This window comes from Anastrepha ludens, chromosome 3, assembly GCF_028408465.1.
Source record: "Anastrepha ludens isolate Willacy chromosome 3, idAnaLude1.1, whole genome shotgun sequence".
NCBI classification, from domain to species: Eukaryota; Metazoa; Arthropoda; class Insecta; order Diptera; family Tephritidae; genus Anastrepha; species Anastrepha ludens.
The window spans coordinates 115,446,617-115,464,318 of NC_071499.1; the positions used below are offsets into that span (position 1 = coordinate 115,446,617).

General features: G+C 41.0%; 4 protein-coding genes across 4 annotated transcripts; 3 read left to right on the forward strand and 1 right to left on the reverse strand.

Moving 5' to 3' along the window:
• Window positions 1-268: 268 nt before the first annotated feature.
• LOC128857687 (putative gustatory receptor 39b) lies at window positions 269-1,607 on the forward strand. Its single transcript, XM_054093433.1, has 3 exons — window positions 269-1,258; window positions 1,318-1,485; window positions 1,551-1,607. Exons 1-3 carry the CDS (start codon window positions 269-271, stop codon window positions 1,605-1,607), a joined length of 1,215 nt encoding a protein of 404 aa, XP_053949408.1.
• A 3,238-nt stretch (window positions 1,608-4,845) lies between these two features.
• On the reverse strand, window positions 4,846-6,249 carry LOC128857689 (putative gustatory receptor 39b). Its single transcript, XM_054093434.1, has 3 exons — window positions 5,272-6,249; window positions 5,046-5,213; window positions 4,846-4,977 (listed from the first exon to the last, which is right to left on the reverse strand). Exons 1-3 carry the CDS (start codon window positions 6,247-6,249, stop codon window positions 4,846-4,848), a joined length of 1,278 nt encoding a protein of 425 aa, XP_053949409.1.
• Window positions 6,250-8,444: 2,195 nt separating this feature from the next.
• LOC128857690 (putative gustatory receptor 39b) lies at window positions 8,445-9,742 on the forward strand. Its single transcript, XM_054093435.1, has 3 exons — window positions 8,445-9,386; window positions 9,446-9,613; window positions 9,686-9,742. The coding sequence occupies exons 1-3, from the start codon at window positions 8,445-8,447 to the stop codon at window positions 9,740-9,742; spliced, it is 1,167 nt and encodes a 388-aa protein (XP_053949410.1).
• Window positions 9,743-11,087: 1,345 nt separating this feature from the next.
• Window positions 11,088-16,026, forward strand: LOC128857691 (putative gustatory receptor 39b). Its single transcript, XM_054093436.1, has 3 exons — window positions 11,088-12,083; window positions 12,155-12,322; window positions 15,970-16,026. The coding sequence occupies exons 1-3, from the start codon at window positions 11,088-11,090 to the stop codon at window positions 16,024-16,026; spliced, it is 1,221 nt and encodes a 406-aa protein (XP_053949411.1).
• Window positions 16,027-17,702: the final 1,676 nt, after the last annotated feature.

Consider the following 17,702-nt stretch of genomic DNA (forward strand, 5'->3'; position numbering starts at 1 on the left):
TCGCACTCAAGAGCCGGAACACCATGCGGCAAACATACCCAGCTGCGACAGTCAACTTTCTAGCTCTCTCGTGAGCAAATTTGTAGTTTGAGTGATTATTTTACATCAGCATAATTTTTAATTTTTTATTACACTAATCTAATCGCGAAAACAATAAATCATCTATTAACCTGTCAATGAAATCAATAACCATTTTAAACGCAATGAATTCACTGACTTAAAAGTGCTGCTCAGCCAGTTAAGTGCAAGTTATTCAAGTGGTCGCATAATGGAGCAACAATTACGAGTCTGGCTACGCTACACTGTAGTATTAGGGCTCTATGTGAGTCCGCGCAAGCGTCCACCAGCCAAGAAATCACCACAACTATCAGCTGAAGCTGCAGCACCAGTGCATGGCAAACGTCTAGCGTGGGCAGGACGCTCGAAACTCGGTTTTCGTTATCGCTTGGAAATAGTTTACCTTAATGCGCTCTTACCTTGGATTTGTGTATTGTATGTGAATGCGCTGATTTGGCATGAACTTGTAGGGGACGTCATGCTCAGTTGGTTGCTCACCATCCTGTTCTTTAGCTCACAAGCCTTTTCGAGTTTACTCATTGCAGCTGAAGGAATTTGGCGGCGACAGCAGCATGAAGAATTTCTAAGGCGATTGCAAGAGATTGAGCTATCGCTGAAATTGCGACTCAAACAGGATGTTAATGTGGGTTGGTTAGTGAGACGTGTGCGTTGTCTCTTAGAATATCTACTATGGCTAACGTTTATCTGCTACTGCTTGTTCATTTATAATTTTGCATACTTGCAATATGTTGGCTATTTCTGGTATTCCATTTGGTTTATCATCACAATGCGTTTACGTTTGATACAACTACTGATTTATGTGCGAGTGCTGCAGCACTACATGAAATGCCTTTGCATGAAGTTGCAACAGGTTGTAGCCTATCGCATGGCGCCTAATCGTCAACTGATGGACATCAACTACGAAAAGCTGCAATCGCTGGATTATCTCTTGGCTATTAAAGAGATTTATACGTTGCTCTTCAAGGAGTTTCAGTTGCTCAATGACTTTGCCGGTTGGTCGCTGTTCAGCATCGTACTCAGTTACATGTTGGACTGTGGCTGCACCCTCTATTGGACACTACTTAGTTGGGAAGCCTATGAGGAACGCCGCAAATACCGAATTGCTGGCTTTTGGTGGTTTGTACCGATGACGGTGATCGTCTGGCATCTTTGCCTATTGTGTGACAATTGTATGAAACTGGTGGGTACAGAGACGTTGTGCTTATTTTTGCTTATGCCAATTTTATAACATACTTTCAGGATCGCTTCATAGCCGAATTACTTAGTAAAATCATTATAACGCGCCCTTCAAAGTCTCTACATAGTTATCGGCTTTTAGTGCATCAATTCTCCGCACAACTACAGCTGCAATATATCGAGGTGACGGGAAAAAGTTTTTTCACTTTAAACTTGCGCTTGATTATGTCGGTAAGCCTAAGTATGCTTCATAGCGCATATTAATGTGAATCATTTCTTGTTCTTGTTTTTTTCAGATTGGTATAGCCATATCGACGTATATGGTGATAGCAATACAATTCTTAACCATTTGAGGATATACACACATACATACATATTGTAAAGAAATACAAAGAAAACGAATATTTCCAATTATTTTATTTCCAAGCCTCACTTCATGCATACCTCGCGGATAGTGGCATCATGTGAGGATACCCATGAAATTTGAGAACAGAGATTTTGTTATCCTTAGAAGATCCCTCGAAGGTCCACGCGGAAGGATTTTTCGCCCTTACCAGTTTATGTACTTGCCTAGCGCTCGCTGACTTTACGGGAAGCCCATCGTTTCAGGAGTACAGCGCAGGTAGTCAAGAAGATCCCTATCCTTTCCTTTAGCGGGGAAACTACCGCACAGGTATCTTGTCTGGGCAGCAGATTCCCGCAATGTCGCTATGACCAGGTACCCAGAGGAGCCTTATGTCAAAGAATTCGTATGCGCTCGAAAGTAAAACCAGGACTTATCTGACCAGTTTCGAATATTAAGCACAGGGCCCAAATTGCTGCTTGTCTATCGAAATAAATATTTAAATATATTCTTTGATTTCGGCTACCTCTGCTTGGAACACACTGCAGGGATCTGGTAGCTTGAATTCGAGTCTGATGCAGAACTCTTCGTAGAATACTCCTCTGTCAAACCTTTCGTTCAACTTCGAGCCATCCGTGAACAAATTCACCAAATCCTCTCTCGAAGTCATGCACCCAGTCCAGTTCAGTCCAGAGAATGTTCCGCTTTTATTAAGCGAGGGTATACCCTGATCCGTTGTCAGGCGGATGAACTCAAAGTTTCTAAGGATACTTCACTGTCCGTCAGTGAGGTCAAGCCTGTAGCACGAACCTCACAGCCTGATTACGGTACGTGCAACGGCAGGTTTGCCCGCGATGTCGACAGCTACCACATTTAACATTGCGTTGAGCGCTAAAGTAGGAGTTGTTCAAAGTGACCCACCGATTCCAATGACTGCAGACCTATGAGCTCTCCCCAGCTTTTTCACCGATGTCATCCTCTCCAGTGGGTTCCTCCAGACAATGACTCCATATAACAAAATTAGCTTTATAATGTTATTATAGAGTTAAAATACAACTCTACAGTACTATTGCTGCTTTCCTTCCTCTCCTCAATGTAAAGTTTCTACGTCAGTCCTTCCAGCTTACTATCAAGGGTTAGACCTAGGTAATTCATCTTGTCAGAAAGCACCAATAGAGCGCCCCCTAATGAGGGGAGTTGATCTCTGGGTATTTTATATTTACTTGTGAATAGGAAAAGCTCCGTCTTGAGAGGATTCACCAACAAGCTGCAAACCCTTGCCCTTCTAATAACTATGTTCCGATACTCCTGCATCAAATCGTACAGGATATCTACTTGCTAACTTCCCTGTAACAGGTAGTGGCACGTTGTCTACGAACACCTAAAGGACTGACAAGTTCGTCCGCTTAGGAGAGGTGGTATAAAGTATAAATAGAGTTCAGAGAAATTTGTGATAGATGTTTGTTTAAACAGTTTTATTTCCAAAACAAGAACATAAATTTTCGCAAGAATTAGAAACCAAAATTTTATATCTCGATATTCAAAATGATTCAAAGAGTCTATAATTTTAGCTTGGTGAGTTTTACCCTTAACTTCAATATCTCGAAAATGTATTTGAAGATCAGCAAGCAGTTCAACACCCTAAAGGTAGCTGGGATTCAAAGAAAAATCTTTTAGTTTTCTTATAGCCGCATGAGCCTCTTTATAAAAAGTTAAGTTGTCGTCAATCTCATTTTCTATTTCACCCTCAGAGGAAATGGCCAGCGATTCTTGGGAAACAGTTAACATTTCATTTCGCCAGCTTGGATTAGGCGCTGAACTCGATTAATAACCTTGAAGAACTGAGCAAGTGCTGACATAGGAAAGAGCATTTCTGTTTTCCCAAACCCAGCTTTAATAAAATGATTTTGTAATATCTGTGGACTGATTATTGATTTTGACACCTCCATAACAGAAGATGGCGCTTCCATACGAAAAAAATGTGTTTTAAGACTTTAACGACTTTTACTTGAACTCAAACTGTTTTTGTAACGCTTTGGTCAAACGGTTGACAAAATGCTGTTGTGTTTTCTGGGAGAAAAATAACTTTAAAATTTTTCTACTTTCGACCGCGTGGAAGGAAAACCGCATTATCTATAAGCAGAAATAGCACGACATTCCGTTCTTGAAGTTGTTTTTTCCTATCGAACTGCACGGGAAAATCTGTCATGAATTAGACGTCATCCAACCCTTTTTGTTTAATCGCCACGTAACTGGTGAATTGGTCAAATTATTGTTGCGAAACGCCCGAGGAGCTGCATATCCCCCAAAAACAAAATGGCGCTCTATTTCTCCAGCCATATTGACGCATTTTGGGTCTATCCTTAAGCTACTTTCCTTCTGTGCATTTTACACCTTTTAATGCAAATGTTGTTTCGGGTAATGCTCGGAAAACCACGCCAGTCTCATGTACATACATTTTAAATTCTTTGCGAATCATAGCCTTCAATCAAATATGGTATTTTTTCGGTAAAACTTTTGACATCATCATGCTTTAGACCATCAGATTCTTCAGAAATTGTATGGCAGGTGAAGTGGTGCAGTTTTTTGAGTATCTCCAGCCAGCCGGATGATGCTTATCTTTGCTCCTTATAAGTGTACCCGACATAGCAGTGCCATCTTCATAAGCCATTCGTAGCAGAATTTATCAATATTGAGGCCTTTGGGCTTCAGCTGATTTTTTTTTCTTTTATATTAAGTTTTTAATTTTTAAGGCCTTCGCCTCATTTGAAATTATGTTTTCTGGGTGTTTCTTCAAAAGCGTGTAAAACGGAAATGAAAAAAAAAATTTATTGTTGTTTTCAGTGTTTTATTTCCTGATCCTTTTAAAAAAATACAAATTTTTGTTTGGCCATGCAAGGTTCTTTCAAAAAGTTTGTAGCCTTCAAAAACTGGTCTTCAGATGGACCATTTTAATGAACGAACCCCGATAGTCAAAATTTTTTGATTTTTTAACACTCGATCAAAAAATAAATTAGTGAAAACAAAAATAAAAAATCTTATTTCGTTTTCCTTTTACACGCTTTTAAAGAAATACCCAAAACCACCATTTCAAATGAGGCGTGGGCGTTAGTAATATTTTTTCTGCAAATACATAAAAATATGTTTTGCCTATATTCCCACTAGACATTCTACTTACTACCAAACTACTTTATATTGTACTTTATGAATAAAATTGGTTGTGTAGTCTGCTCTACTCATTTCGCCAGCTAAATGGTTGAATTAAACCAACCTACGATTTTCAGCGTTCCAGTGCGCAATACATCACCCCCCGCCCATTCTAACCAGAGCATTAGAAATTGCATAAGCACTACCAAATTTGTTGCTGTCGCGGTAATTCCCTATTAGAAATAAACAAAAAACTTTATTGAACAATTTTAGCTTAAAACATAGATTCCCCTCTACGTACCGTCACCAGAAGGCGCAACTCCAAAGCAAAGAAATTTTGGGCCGTTACCTCAATGCGTTGTAACTGTAATTGCGTGGAAAACTGATGTAATACAAGGCGATACGATACCATAGACTTAGCGGTGCTCATTATTTTCAATCTGCACAGTAAACAACCGATGTTACGCGCCTAAAAGTATGCTTTAAAATATTGAAATAGTTCAAAAAAACAAATCCATCGCTCATACCAACTCTTTGCACTTATCGCACAAGTAGCATAAATGCCAGATGATAGTGATAAGAGGCAGCAACGATACAGGTCCCGCAATATAAAAGTATCGCCGGTTGGGGAACCCATCCAAACTCATCAGCGTCCAATAGATGTTGCAGCTAATATCAAACATATAACAAATGACAATGCTAAGAAACGACCAACCGGCAAAGTAGTTCATTAATTGGAATGCTCTAAATATAAGTCCATAGATCTCTTTGATGGCCAGCAGATACTCAAGTGATTCCAATTTCTCATAGTTAATATCCAACATACGCTGTTCCGGCGCCATACGATAGGCCACAATCTGGCGCAACTTCACACAGAGGCACTCCAAATAGTGACGTAGTATGCGCACATAGACCAATAGCTGAATCACACGCACTCGCACTGTTAGTATAGACCAAAGTCCATGCCAAAAGTAGCCAATGTAGTTCAACCACACTGAAGTGACCATAAAGAGTAAAAATCCCACTAGCGAAAGTGCAACGAAGCAGCCGATCAGGCACTGCAAACTCCGCAGCAAAGTCAACTTTTGCACATCCTGACGCAGCCGCAACTTAAAGGAGACTGCAATCTCTTCGAGTAGCATAAGAAAAGCGGCATGCTCAGATCGCCTCCATATAGCTTCCATGACAATCAGAAGATTTGTAAGCACTTGGCAATTGAAGAGTATTACAGTCGCCACCCAGGTGAGTTGTAGTGTGGGTGAGACGTTTTGTCTTTGTAATCCATGCACGTAGAGCGCGCAAACCGTCAGTGTTAGGATGGAAATATAGAGACGTTGGAGCATAAAGATGCTCTTGCTACTCATGGCAAAGCAGTGCGAGGGTTTTCGAGATTGCGGTAATATAAAATTTGATGTTCTATTTGCACTATAATTGCGATTGGGCGGCAACACATAAATACCGAAAAATATGCACAAGCGCAACCAAATTTGAAACTTTTGCTCCATTTTGTAGGTGTGGAATGAAAAGTATTGAAAATGCTCGAGGTGAGTAATCGGGAATTTCATAAGCACAGGGACATATATGAATCTACGTACTCGTACAGGTGTGAGCGTGTGTTTATATTGATTAATGTGTCTAAGTTTATTTTCCATACGTAAAAAGATATACACATGCACACTTAACGTATGTTCGCTGTCGGTTTTTCTTCTAGACCTCTTACGTACGACGTGAGTGTTGCTTATTTGTATAACTACCTGCATATAATCTAAAAAGCCATCAATCAGTATATACATACATACATATACATACAGAACATATTGCGCCTTGGCATGCCACCTTTTACATGTTTGACTTAAGTTTTAACATCTTCTGAACGCTGATGGGTTAGGGTAGATCCCCCAACTGGACGGACCTTCGCCTTTGCCACCCCTTCACTATTTGCGCGATTAGTGAAAAGAGTTGGTATGTGCAATAAATTCTTTTTGAAACTATCTAAAAAATGTAGTGCCATGGAAGCCACCAAATGAAGACTAGCTCATCTAAAACTTAATCCAACCCACCCCAACTGAAACTGATCTACGTCTTATGTAATCCCATTTAGCTTAAACAGAGGCTTTGTTTTGTTTTCCATTGGCGAAAGATTTTTACGTGGCGGGTCCCAAACCCAGCGCACAACCAGCTATCCTGGGTCATCAACAACACAGTCGGCGCACTGGCGTATTGGTACCCACGTCACTATTGATAGTTTTGATTTCGGGGTTGTAAGAGGCTTCGTTTATTTAGTAACTATATACCAATGTCAGCCTGGAAATCCAACGGAGAATCTCTCTTACCAAGGAGTGCTACTTTGGACCAAGTAATCAATTGAGTAGCAAAGTCCTCTTACGACGAACAAAACTAGCACTCTACAAGGCTCTCTCATGCTCGTCCTAACGTATGACGTAGAAACGTTGTCGATGATAATATCGGATGAAACGTCGCTTGGCAACGGCGAATATCGCAGGCGATGGAACGATGAGCTGTATGAGCTTTACGACGACATAGACATAGCGCAGCGAATAAAGATCCAGCGGTTACGTTGTCGTCTGAATGGATACAAACGCTCCGGCTCTGAAAGTATGCGATACAGTACCAGCTGGTGGTAGCAGAGGAAGAGGAAGGCCTCCTCTGCGTTGGAAAGGTCAGGTAGAGAAGGACTTGGCTTCACTTGATGTGTCCAACTGGCGCCGGTTAGCACGAGTGCTTTGTTATACTCAGCCAAGAGCGCTTAAGCGGTTATCGCACCAATCAAGAAGAATGAGAAGCTTACACAGAGATTCCAGCTAACTCAGGGTAGCTCTCCTTTTCCTCATTTCGCGCCTTCCATAGATAGCTAACCTTCAAAGAAGGTTGCTTAGAATAGAAATTCAGTTAAAAAAGGCCTTGTCCATGATGACCGCGGAGATCACTGAGTGACCTCTTTGTAAGAGCAGTCCATCTGAAGCTGAATCTAAGCTAGCAAAAGCCTAACTTACTTCCTCCTCAATAATTCTATAGGGTTTGTACCGAGCCCAATTTGTGGTCTCCTTTTCGCTCTCTACTACCTTCAATAGATAACTGGCTTTGGAGGAAGGTTGTTTAAAATAGCAACTCGTTCGGAACTCTTGTCTATGGTGGCCTCGGAGATAACTGACCGAGCGCTTAATAACTGCAGCCCGGTTCATACTTAATCCAACTTAAGCTCGCCTAGCTCTTATATAAACCTCTCTAACTTAGACTGATATTCCATACAATTGATGATAGTCTTCCATATTTCATAGATAACTGACCTTAGAGGAACATCAGAAATTCACTCGGAGGAGGTGTCTATGATATACGAATACTATTAGAAAAACTCTCTGTTATTTTTGAAATTTATTATTTATCAAATTGCCATCGAACGCGCAACCATTCGGACTCAAGAGTCGGAATCCCATGCGGCAAACATACCCAGCTACTACAGTCAACTTTCTAACTCTACCCGTGAGCAAATTTGTAGTTTGAGTGATTATTTTACATCAGCATAATTTTTAATTTTTTATTACACTAATCTAATCGCGAAAGCAATAAATCATCCACTAACCTGTCAATGACATCAATAACCATTTTAAAAGCAATGAAGTCACTGGCTTTAAAAGCGCTGCTCAGCCAGTTAAGAGCAAGTTATTCAAGTGGACGCATAATGGAGCAACAATTGCGGGACTGGCTACGCTACACTGTAGTCTTAGGGTTCTATGTGAGTCCGTGCAAGCATCAGCCAATCAAACATCTGGTATGGGCAGAGCGCCCAAAGGTCCGCTTTCGTTACCGCTTGAAAATAATTTACCTTTATGCGCTCTTACCTTGGATTTGTGTTTTGTATGTGAATGCGCTGATTTATCGTAAATTTGTAGCGGGCGTCATGCTCAGTTGGTTGCTGACGATGGTGTTCTTTAGCTCACAAGCATTTTCGAATTTACTCATTGCAGCTGAAGGAATTTGGCGGCGGCAGCAGCATGAAGAATTTCTAAGGCGATTGCAAGAGATTGAGCTATCGCTGAAATTGCGTCTCAAACAGGATGTTAATGTGGGTTGGTTAGTGAGACGTGTGCGTTGTCTCTTAGAATATCTACTATGGCTAACGTTTATCTGCTACTGCTTGTTCATTTATAATTTTGCATACTTGCAATATGTTGGCTATTTCTGGTATTCCATTTGGTTTGCCATCACAATGCGTTTACGTTTGATACAACTACTGATTTATGTGCGAGTGCTGCAGCACTACATGAAATGCCTTTGCATGAAGTTGCAACAGGTTGTAGCCTATCGCATGGCGCCTAATCGTCAACTGATGGACATCAACTACGAAAAGCTGCAATCGCTGGATTATCTCTTGGCTATTAAAGAGATTTATGCGTTGCTCTTCAAGGAATTTCAGTTGCTAAATGACTTTGCCGGTTGGTCGCTGTTCAGCATCATACTCAGTTACATGTTGGACTATGGCTGCACCCTCTATTGGGCACTACTTAGTTGGGAAGGCTATCAGGAACGTCGCAAATATTGCATTGCTTGCTTTTGGTGGTTTGTTCCTATGACGGCGATCGTCTGGCATCTTTGCCTATTGTGTGACAATTGTATGAAACTGGTGGGTACAGAGGCGTTGTGCATATTTTAGTTTATGCCAATTTTATAACATACTTTCAGGATCGCTTCATAGCCGAATTACTTAGTAAAATCATTATAACGCGCTCTTCAAAGTCTCTACATAGTTATCGGCTTTTAGTGCATCAATTCTCCACACAACTACAGCTGCAATATATTGAGGTGACGGGAAAAAGCTTTTTCACATTAAACTTGCGCTTGCTTATGTCGGTAAGCCTAAGGGTATGCTTCATAGCGCATATTAAGGGTCATGTGAATCATTTCTTGTTCTTGTTTTTTCAGATTGGTATAGCCATATCGACGTATATGGTGATAGTAATACAATTCTTAACCATTTGAGGATATACTCACATACATACACAAATACAGTCATGTGAAAGATAATAAACATACTTTGCGATATTGTAAAGAAATACAAAGAAAACGAATATTTCCAATTATTTTGTGAATAGTGGTTTTATTTTGTAATTGGCTTATATTATTTTTAAAAATACCGCGAACGTTGTCTGAGTACCTGGACATTGTGAAAATTTCTAGAATTTGCTTCGCAGTTGAACTGACTAGGAAGGGAACTGATCTTAAATCAGTCCATTCTGCCCAATACATGGGCATCCCTTTATCCTCAAGCAAGCTGTGGATCAGGGCGGTCTACATCGTGCAATCCACAGTCACATGAATCACGGAGCCCACTTGCAAGATTATTAACAGGTTTGGCCTGGAAGGAATGCGTGCAGAACTAGGCCCCTCATCAATCTAGGCTTCAGGCCTTCCATTACGGTGGTTGGCATCATCAACAGACACTGCCTCATGGGAAGCGTATAAGGTTTCACTCAAATAACTTCTATTACAACAACAAGAACGAAGAGAAAGTGCTATTCCCATGGTAGCCGGTTCTAAGTTACAGGAAGAGATCGGGGTTTTCCCGACCCAGGGGTGCCGCCCCAGTAAACTAGTCATGTCTAGTATACCGTACCTCAGTAGGTGAAGAGTTTTATAGACTTGCTCTGTCACTGCTTCGCTCTTGCCAGAACGCAACGTTGCTGGCTAAACACTAACTTCTTTGGATGTCTTAGAGACTTGGAATCCGCAGCCATTTAGAGTTTTTTATCGTTTATCCGAGAGACGAAGTGGTTTCGCCACATTGGGAATTAGTGAGCGAACTTGAGTCCAAAGTAGTGGTATCACACTGGGCCTCCTAAGCCTAACTCAAACTTTTCAAATTCCTTGGTGGAACAAAGAGCCTCAGACGGTTATAACAGTGTACGTACATTCCACTTTCCAATAACTGTTCATTTTTCATGCTGAAGGCCGTCATCATTTTATCGGGGTTTTCCTATTTTGCTTGTTTGCTTAATGAAACAGGGGCCACCAAGTTTTTAAAGCTAGTGAGGTTAGTAATTGAAAAGGAGTGGCCATATATTGCGCATCGCCTTCGCATTAGCCCCCCTTCGACTACGGCGTTGCGCTTCACACCATGAAAAACTATGAAGAAAAATGGTTGCATTGCTTGCAAATTACGCTTAATTTCACTTGGCCGCTATCAGATGCAGGATAAAATCTAAGCGTAAAGGAACATAAATACATATGACAGTCCGTGTGGCTTATCACGCGCACGAAGTAGTATTCACTTTCAAGTGGAAAGCGGAGGTAAAAAAGTTCATTAGCTGGAATTTTCCACGGCGCAATGGAGAATCAGCTGCGTGCATGGTTGCGTTATTGCATATTTTTCGGCGTTTACCTCAACGCGTCCAATGAAAGCGCAAATCAAACAACACCACCACCACCATCCACACTTGAAGCGCCGCGCATACAAAGGAATAACCAAGCTTGGCTTGAAAATACCAAAGCCTATTCTTGCAATTTTTTTCTCCAACGATTTCATGTGTGCTTTTTGCTCAGCACTCTTTGTGGGCTCTACATACATGGGCTGTACTGGCGTGATTATATACCGGAACTTATGCTAACCTGGATAGCGGCCACAATGATTTTCACTTCGCAAGTGGGCACGAATTTCTTCATTATAATGGAAGCCGTGTGCAAGAGGTCCCAACATGAAGCCTTCCTCGTGCTGCTGGACGAGATTGAAGTGGCTTTGAAGTTACGCCTCCGGCAGGATGTGCAACCGATTGCGTTAGTTAAGAATGTGCGTACGTCTTTGCTATACCTCGTAACATTGTCACTCCTTGCGCTCGGTATCTTCATAGTAACTTCGATGTGGTTGAATTACATTGGTTACTTTTGGCATGGCCTCTGGTCCATATTAACAATGCGTGTGCGCATTATACAACTCGTGATTTATGTGCGTACTCTGCGCCACTATCTGGAATGCCTGTGCGTGAAATTGCGTCAGATTGTGGCCTATCGTATGGCGCCAGAGCAGCGTCTGTTGGATATCGACTATGAGAAACTGGAATCACTTGAATATCTGCTGGCCATCAAGGAGATCTATGCGCTACTTCACAAAGCATTTCAATTATTGAATAATTTTGCCGGTTGGTCGCTATTTAGTATTACGGTGTGTTATTTATTTGATTTCACATGCAATATGTATTGGACACTGTTGAGTTTGGATGGGTATGCAAGGCGGCGGTATTATTACATTGCAGGACCGGCCTCGATGATACCGCTCATCGTCATTGTGGGGCATTTGTGTTATTTGTGCGATAATTGCAAAAAGTTGGTGAGTACAAAAAATGTCATTTAAAAACAAATGTAATGAAGAACAGATGAACCTATTGTGCATACTTTTAGGGTCACACTGTTGCGCATTTATTATGCAAAATAATGGTAACTAATTCTGCAAAGTCGCTCAATTCTTATCGTCTGGTATTATATCAGTTCTCCTCACAATTACAACTACAATGCATTGAAGTAACAGCTCAACATTTCTACGCTTTGGAAATGCATTTACTGGTGACGGTAAGCCTAACAGTATACTTTTGTTGAGTTATTAAGCGGGTGTAAAAATGTTCGTGGAAGGTTTGAGAAAGAGGTATTCACAGAAAGATACTCACTATTCTGTGTGGCTTCTAATACAGGTAGGTAAGAGAAATTGCTAAAGTACCACTCTGGCACTCCCCAAGTAGCATTAAAGTGCCAATTTGGTACCATTATGAAACCACCAACAGGCAGGTATGTACAGCCAGCCAGAGCTGTTGATGCAATAGAGAATATTGATGGGATTTAGGATGGCGCACTGCCTCAGGCTGTCGAAGAAAGGAGTACCCAGTGGCATTAATCGTCTAGTTGCAAAACCCGGACCTTTACAGAGAAAGGGCTCAACAGTATCCTCCTATGAAGGGTCCCCACAGCTTCTGCAATGGGGGTTAAATGGTAAACTTAGCTTTATCGCTCGTCCAATGCCCGGTAAACACAGCTACGAGTTTGGAAATTGAATGGTGTGGAGTCCCCAAGACTTGCTGAGTCCTTCGTCTATTGTACTGGGCCCAAAAGGTTTTCGAAATAGCACATGAAGAAATGGAGCCCTATATCTTCTGCGGTTTCCTGAGAAACAAGTTGTGCAATTCTACTTTAACAACTGTCAGGGGATCCCGAAACCAGGTCGGAGGTCTCTGAGACCAATTCAGTCCGCTTTCTGGCATGCTCGTCAGCGATTTCGTTTATCTATATGCTCCTATGTCCTGGAACCTAGGTCAGAGAAATGATACCTGCGCACCCAAGAGATTTGATCTTGACTAGTTTGGATCTGCACCATGGCGTCATCAGAGTCTTGATCGTGACTTGGCTATCGGAAAAAATGTTAATATTTCCCTCGTTCCCACGTTTCCTAAGCAGTATTCGACAATTTGAAGAAAAGGATAAGTTAGCTGGTTTAGAGGAAACCCCTTGCTCCGACTCCCGATTCCATCTCGGAGCAATCAGGAAAGCTAAAGGTACCAGCTTTGGTGCAGATTTTCCCCACGTTCTAGTCCTGCCTACTTGGAAAGCTTGCCCTGGCACGACCCTCAAATTCCAGTTTGCGAATAGAGGGATCTGTCCGAAATTCAGAGAAATACGGTGTTAACTGCTCAAAAATGCCACCATGTCCCTTGAGAGGTTGCCTCCAGAGGCCAACCTCCTTTAACTTGATTGCACTTTGAGCAGCGATGGAAATACCGTAAAAGTCGGTGGGAAGTAAGTGCAAAACGAAATTCAGGGTAGCACTGGGGCAAGTTCTACATGCTAGAAGCAATAACATCTGACCATTGTGACATAGAGAGGAACTGCAGGGCAGATGCTCTAGTGAGGCTCGACACCGAGTTGACCAATAAGTGCACAAACAATGGTACACACAGATTATCTACTTATTCTTGCGATTTTATGTGTACGAAAAGATTGCGTGACGAACCCACCTGAAGAATCGCCCGACTATTGTAGTCGACTCTCAACGCCAAACACACAGCGACTCTGCTAAGCCAAAACATGCATTGTCTTTTTGTCCTAACATAACGGGACGCTGTCCAATTGGCGAACACGCCCAGGAAAGATGAGGACAACTTCCCATGTGATGTCACAATGGGCTGTGAGGCTGAGTAAATCCCAGAGCGAGTAAACGCTACAGTCCAGCCTAAGCTTTGAAGAGGCATTTTTGGAAACATTTCTGTGTAACAAAGATGCAATATGTTTCAGCAGAAAATTCGAAAATAATCGAGTTTCCGCATCTTTATTCTAGATGTGAATTATATCAGTAAAGACGCGAGTCAGAGATTGGTAAAGGAATGGAAGCAATCTACATTTCAATGAGCATACGATCAAGCGTGATTGAGGCTGAATTTCTGGCTATCTCAAGCTGCGATGACATAAACCTCTAAAAGGGTTGAAGTGCGCTAATAACTATTTTTTCAGATAGCCAAGCTTTCACCTCTCTATCAAACACGCTTACCGCCAGTTTTGCTAAGAAGTGCGGCAATGCCCTTCAGCTGCTGAGACAATAATTCTACTACGGTATTGAGAAGAAGAAGAATTGGTAAACGTTGGGGTCGAAAACCATGCATAGCCTTAGCCTTAGTGGTCTGGTAGATTTTCAATTATTGAATGGGTAAATTTAGAGAGATGTTGGGTATCGATTTGGTGGAAACGAACTCAAATCGCTAAGTAAGGCTGTCAGTAGTCCTTTGTGACTCTCTAATCGGTGTCTGTGTCAGCCACAAACCAGGTTAGTTATATCTCTTGAGGCAGATTGGCGGCTCGGTTTTAAGAATGATAAGTTGCTCGCACTCGACGCCAAAAACTACTGACATTAATCAGCTAATAGTATTTGAAAGAAAAATATATGGGCCTGTAAGACTGCAATACGGTACCTATCGAATTAGACATAATCATGAGCTGAAAACGGAATTGTGATAAGATTTATAAAATCTCGGGGGATAAGTTGGCTTGGACACGTGTTTAGAATGCCCAAAGAGAGAACAACTCGAAAGGCAGTTGAATAACGCCCGGTTGGAGGCCGAAGAAGAGAGACGCTTACGAAAAGGATAGCTCGAAAACGTGGAAGTTGACCTTGAAAAACTAAAGGTGCAGCGGTGGAAAGAGGTAGCTTTAGATAGAGACAGATGGCGCAGGGTTGTGAATGAAGCAATGATTCACAAAGGACTGTGATGCTAATAAGAAAAAGAAGAAATTGCTCATTCATATTTGGAATAAATTTCCGGCCATGGACTAAGTTTGAAATATTTCCACTGCTTTATAGTCAATAGGAACAACCTAATTGCTTACTTTTGCTTCCCCTTCTTCTCAGCTTTCCTGCGAGGTTTCGGCATATCGCTGGAAGCTTTGTTTCAAATGCGCTTTGTTAGCATCCCATCTCCTTCTCATTGACAACTTTCTAGCCAGAGGCTTTTCGTACTCCATATGATGCATAGATTGAAGAATTGAGTACTTAGCATTCTTCTCTTCATAAACTACAAGAATATCCTCCTGTAATAACTAGAATCACCACTGGGTGCAACCAAGAAAGCAATCTCCTCAAAATATCAACAAATCGCGGATTGTAGATGGAGGGAGTGATAACTGGTTTCTGGTTCATAGGTGAGCAAGCAGCTAAAAGGGATATGTATCCCTTACAAAAAAGTATATACTCGTATAGCTATTGTAGAATCAACGAAAGAAAAAGGAAACTATCGTCCACTTCCTCTATGAGTGTCCTGCCCTATGGAAGGCGACGATACTCGTATTAACCGCTTTTTGAGAACCCTCAAGAGCTAGCTGATTTAGACGTATAAGGACTCTCAATCGCACAGACTGGATACAGTCGCGAAGGAATAACCCGCATAGCTTGTTGCTTTTTGATGGCGAGGATCTGATGGTGCGGAAGCGCTAATTAAATTCTTGGAGAATCACCACTTAAGCCAACCAACCAACCATCATATCTCTGTGAATCCGCTCATCACTCGCTATCTCCATCATTCACTAAAACTAGAATACATTTATGAGCTCCCGAAAAATTGATTAAACATTTACTGGACGAACATGTTTACTCCGTTTAATTTCTTGCCTACATAGATCAACAGAATTGCTTGTGAAGGCTTATGAAGCATTAACTGATTAAAATTTTTCTTTCATTTCAGATGTTCACGGCGGTGTCAATGAATTTGGTGATACTCATACAGTTTCTGTCGTCTTAAAATCAAACTTTTGTTTTATATTTGCGTAACTTGAAGGTATAGAAATATAATTTACTTATAAAAAAAGAAAGAAATATTGAAATACTTTGTGATCAGCCAGGTTTGAAATATAGTTCAGTTATCGATAGTCCAAAAAGATCCGGTACTCGTTTGCTAACTTTGCAGAGATCGTGGCCCTTGAATCTGCCGTCTGAAAATCTAAATTCTTTCAGTCGAAGTTCTATAACTGTGAAAAACAAAAAAATCGGGAAATAAGAGAGTTGCTAAAGCATTTCATTCGGATGATAGTTAGATGCTTATCCAGCGGATTGCATAACAGCACTTGGCAACTAATAACCCTCTCTTCTTCCTCAAGTCAGCTGGTAGCTCACAGCCCAAGTGCCTAAATATTCTGCTTTCTTTGTCCGATTCATATCAAACTTTATGCACTGCCATGGTGCGGACAGCCTTAATCTACACGAGGATAATAATCAGACAAGCACACGGAGCTTACAGCTCATTATTGAGCTACCTTCCGACAGTGGATGCTGGTAGAATGAGCAAAAATGAACATTTTTGAGAGAATCAAAGTTTTCACCTTTTCGCAAATGCTTACGAAATTCAGCATAGAAAATATAACCACACCGCAGTCATGACCTCTGTTATGTGAGCTAATCAGCTGATAATTTTTAAATTTGCTGAGACCCGGTAAACGGCCTAATTTTGGCTACATCTCTGAAATCTTTTCACTGTGAGAATTAAATCGAAATGGAAAATGAAGACAAATTACGCAATTAACCTTTACAGATTTTCCACAATCGGAAACTCTTTTTTTGTTTTTTTCTGATCGAAGACGTAAGATACAGCACTGAGTGTAAATCCTCATGCCACGCACCCTTCACAAAATACTTTTAATAAGAGCTTTTATTAAAAGCATTAGCTCATTCCTATTTATTCTTTATTTTGATGTCCCTGTCCTGCTGCCGAAAGAGAATGCAGCATAAAAAGTAAACAAAAGCATATATTTATGTATGTGTATATGTCTATTTTTTGCCGTATAATTACATACATGCACTTATAATTAAAGAAAAACAATTGAGACCTACGCTCGCACTAGTATGTCAATAACGGATGATGGATGGCCCCTCAAATTTTCCTCCATAAATATTCTTACACACAACTTCTAGCGTAGACAATTGCATAGATGTCATATATGTTTATATATGTATATACCTATATATAGGCATAGGAGTACACACCTCCTAACCCGGCAATAAAGCGAGTTTTAAGTGAGCGAAATGACTAGTTATATAACTAGTGATAAAAAACCACTACTACCCCCATATAAGTTTGAACAAAAACTGAAAAAGAATTTAAAATCTGTTCAAATAATTTTAATAAGGTTGTTTCCAGGCACTCAGGTAAATAGGTAAACATAAAATTTGGGAAGTCCCTTAAATGACAGTAGTATGTGGTTAATACATTTGATCAATAGCCTTTCAGCGTCCCAATTGAATGTTAAAGGATTCTTGGAAACAAATTTCTAACATTTAAAGGTCTGACCATTTTTTTAATATCCCTATTCACTCCGCTCGGGGACATAGGGTATCGACAAGACTCTTCCATGGTACACAGTTCGGCGCAGTTATTTTTGCGCCTTCCATCATCCATCCATTGACATCACTATGTTAGCATCT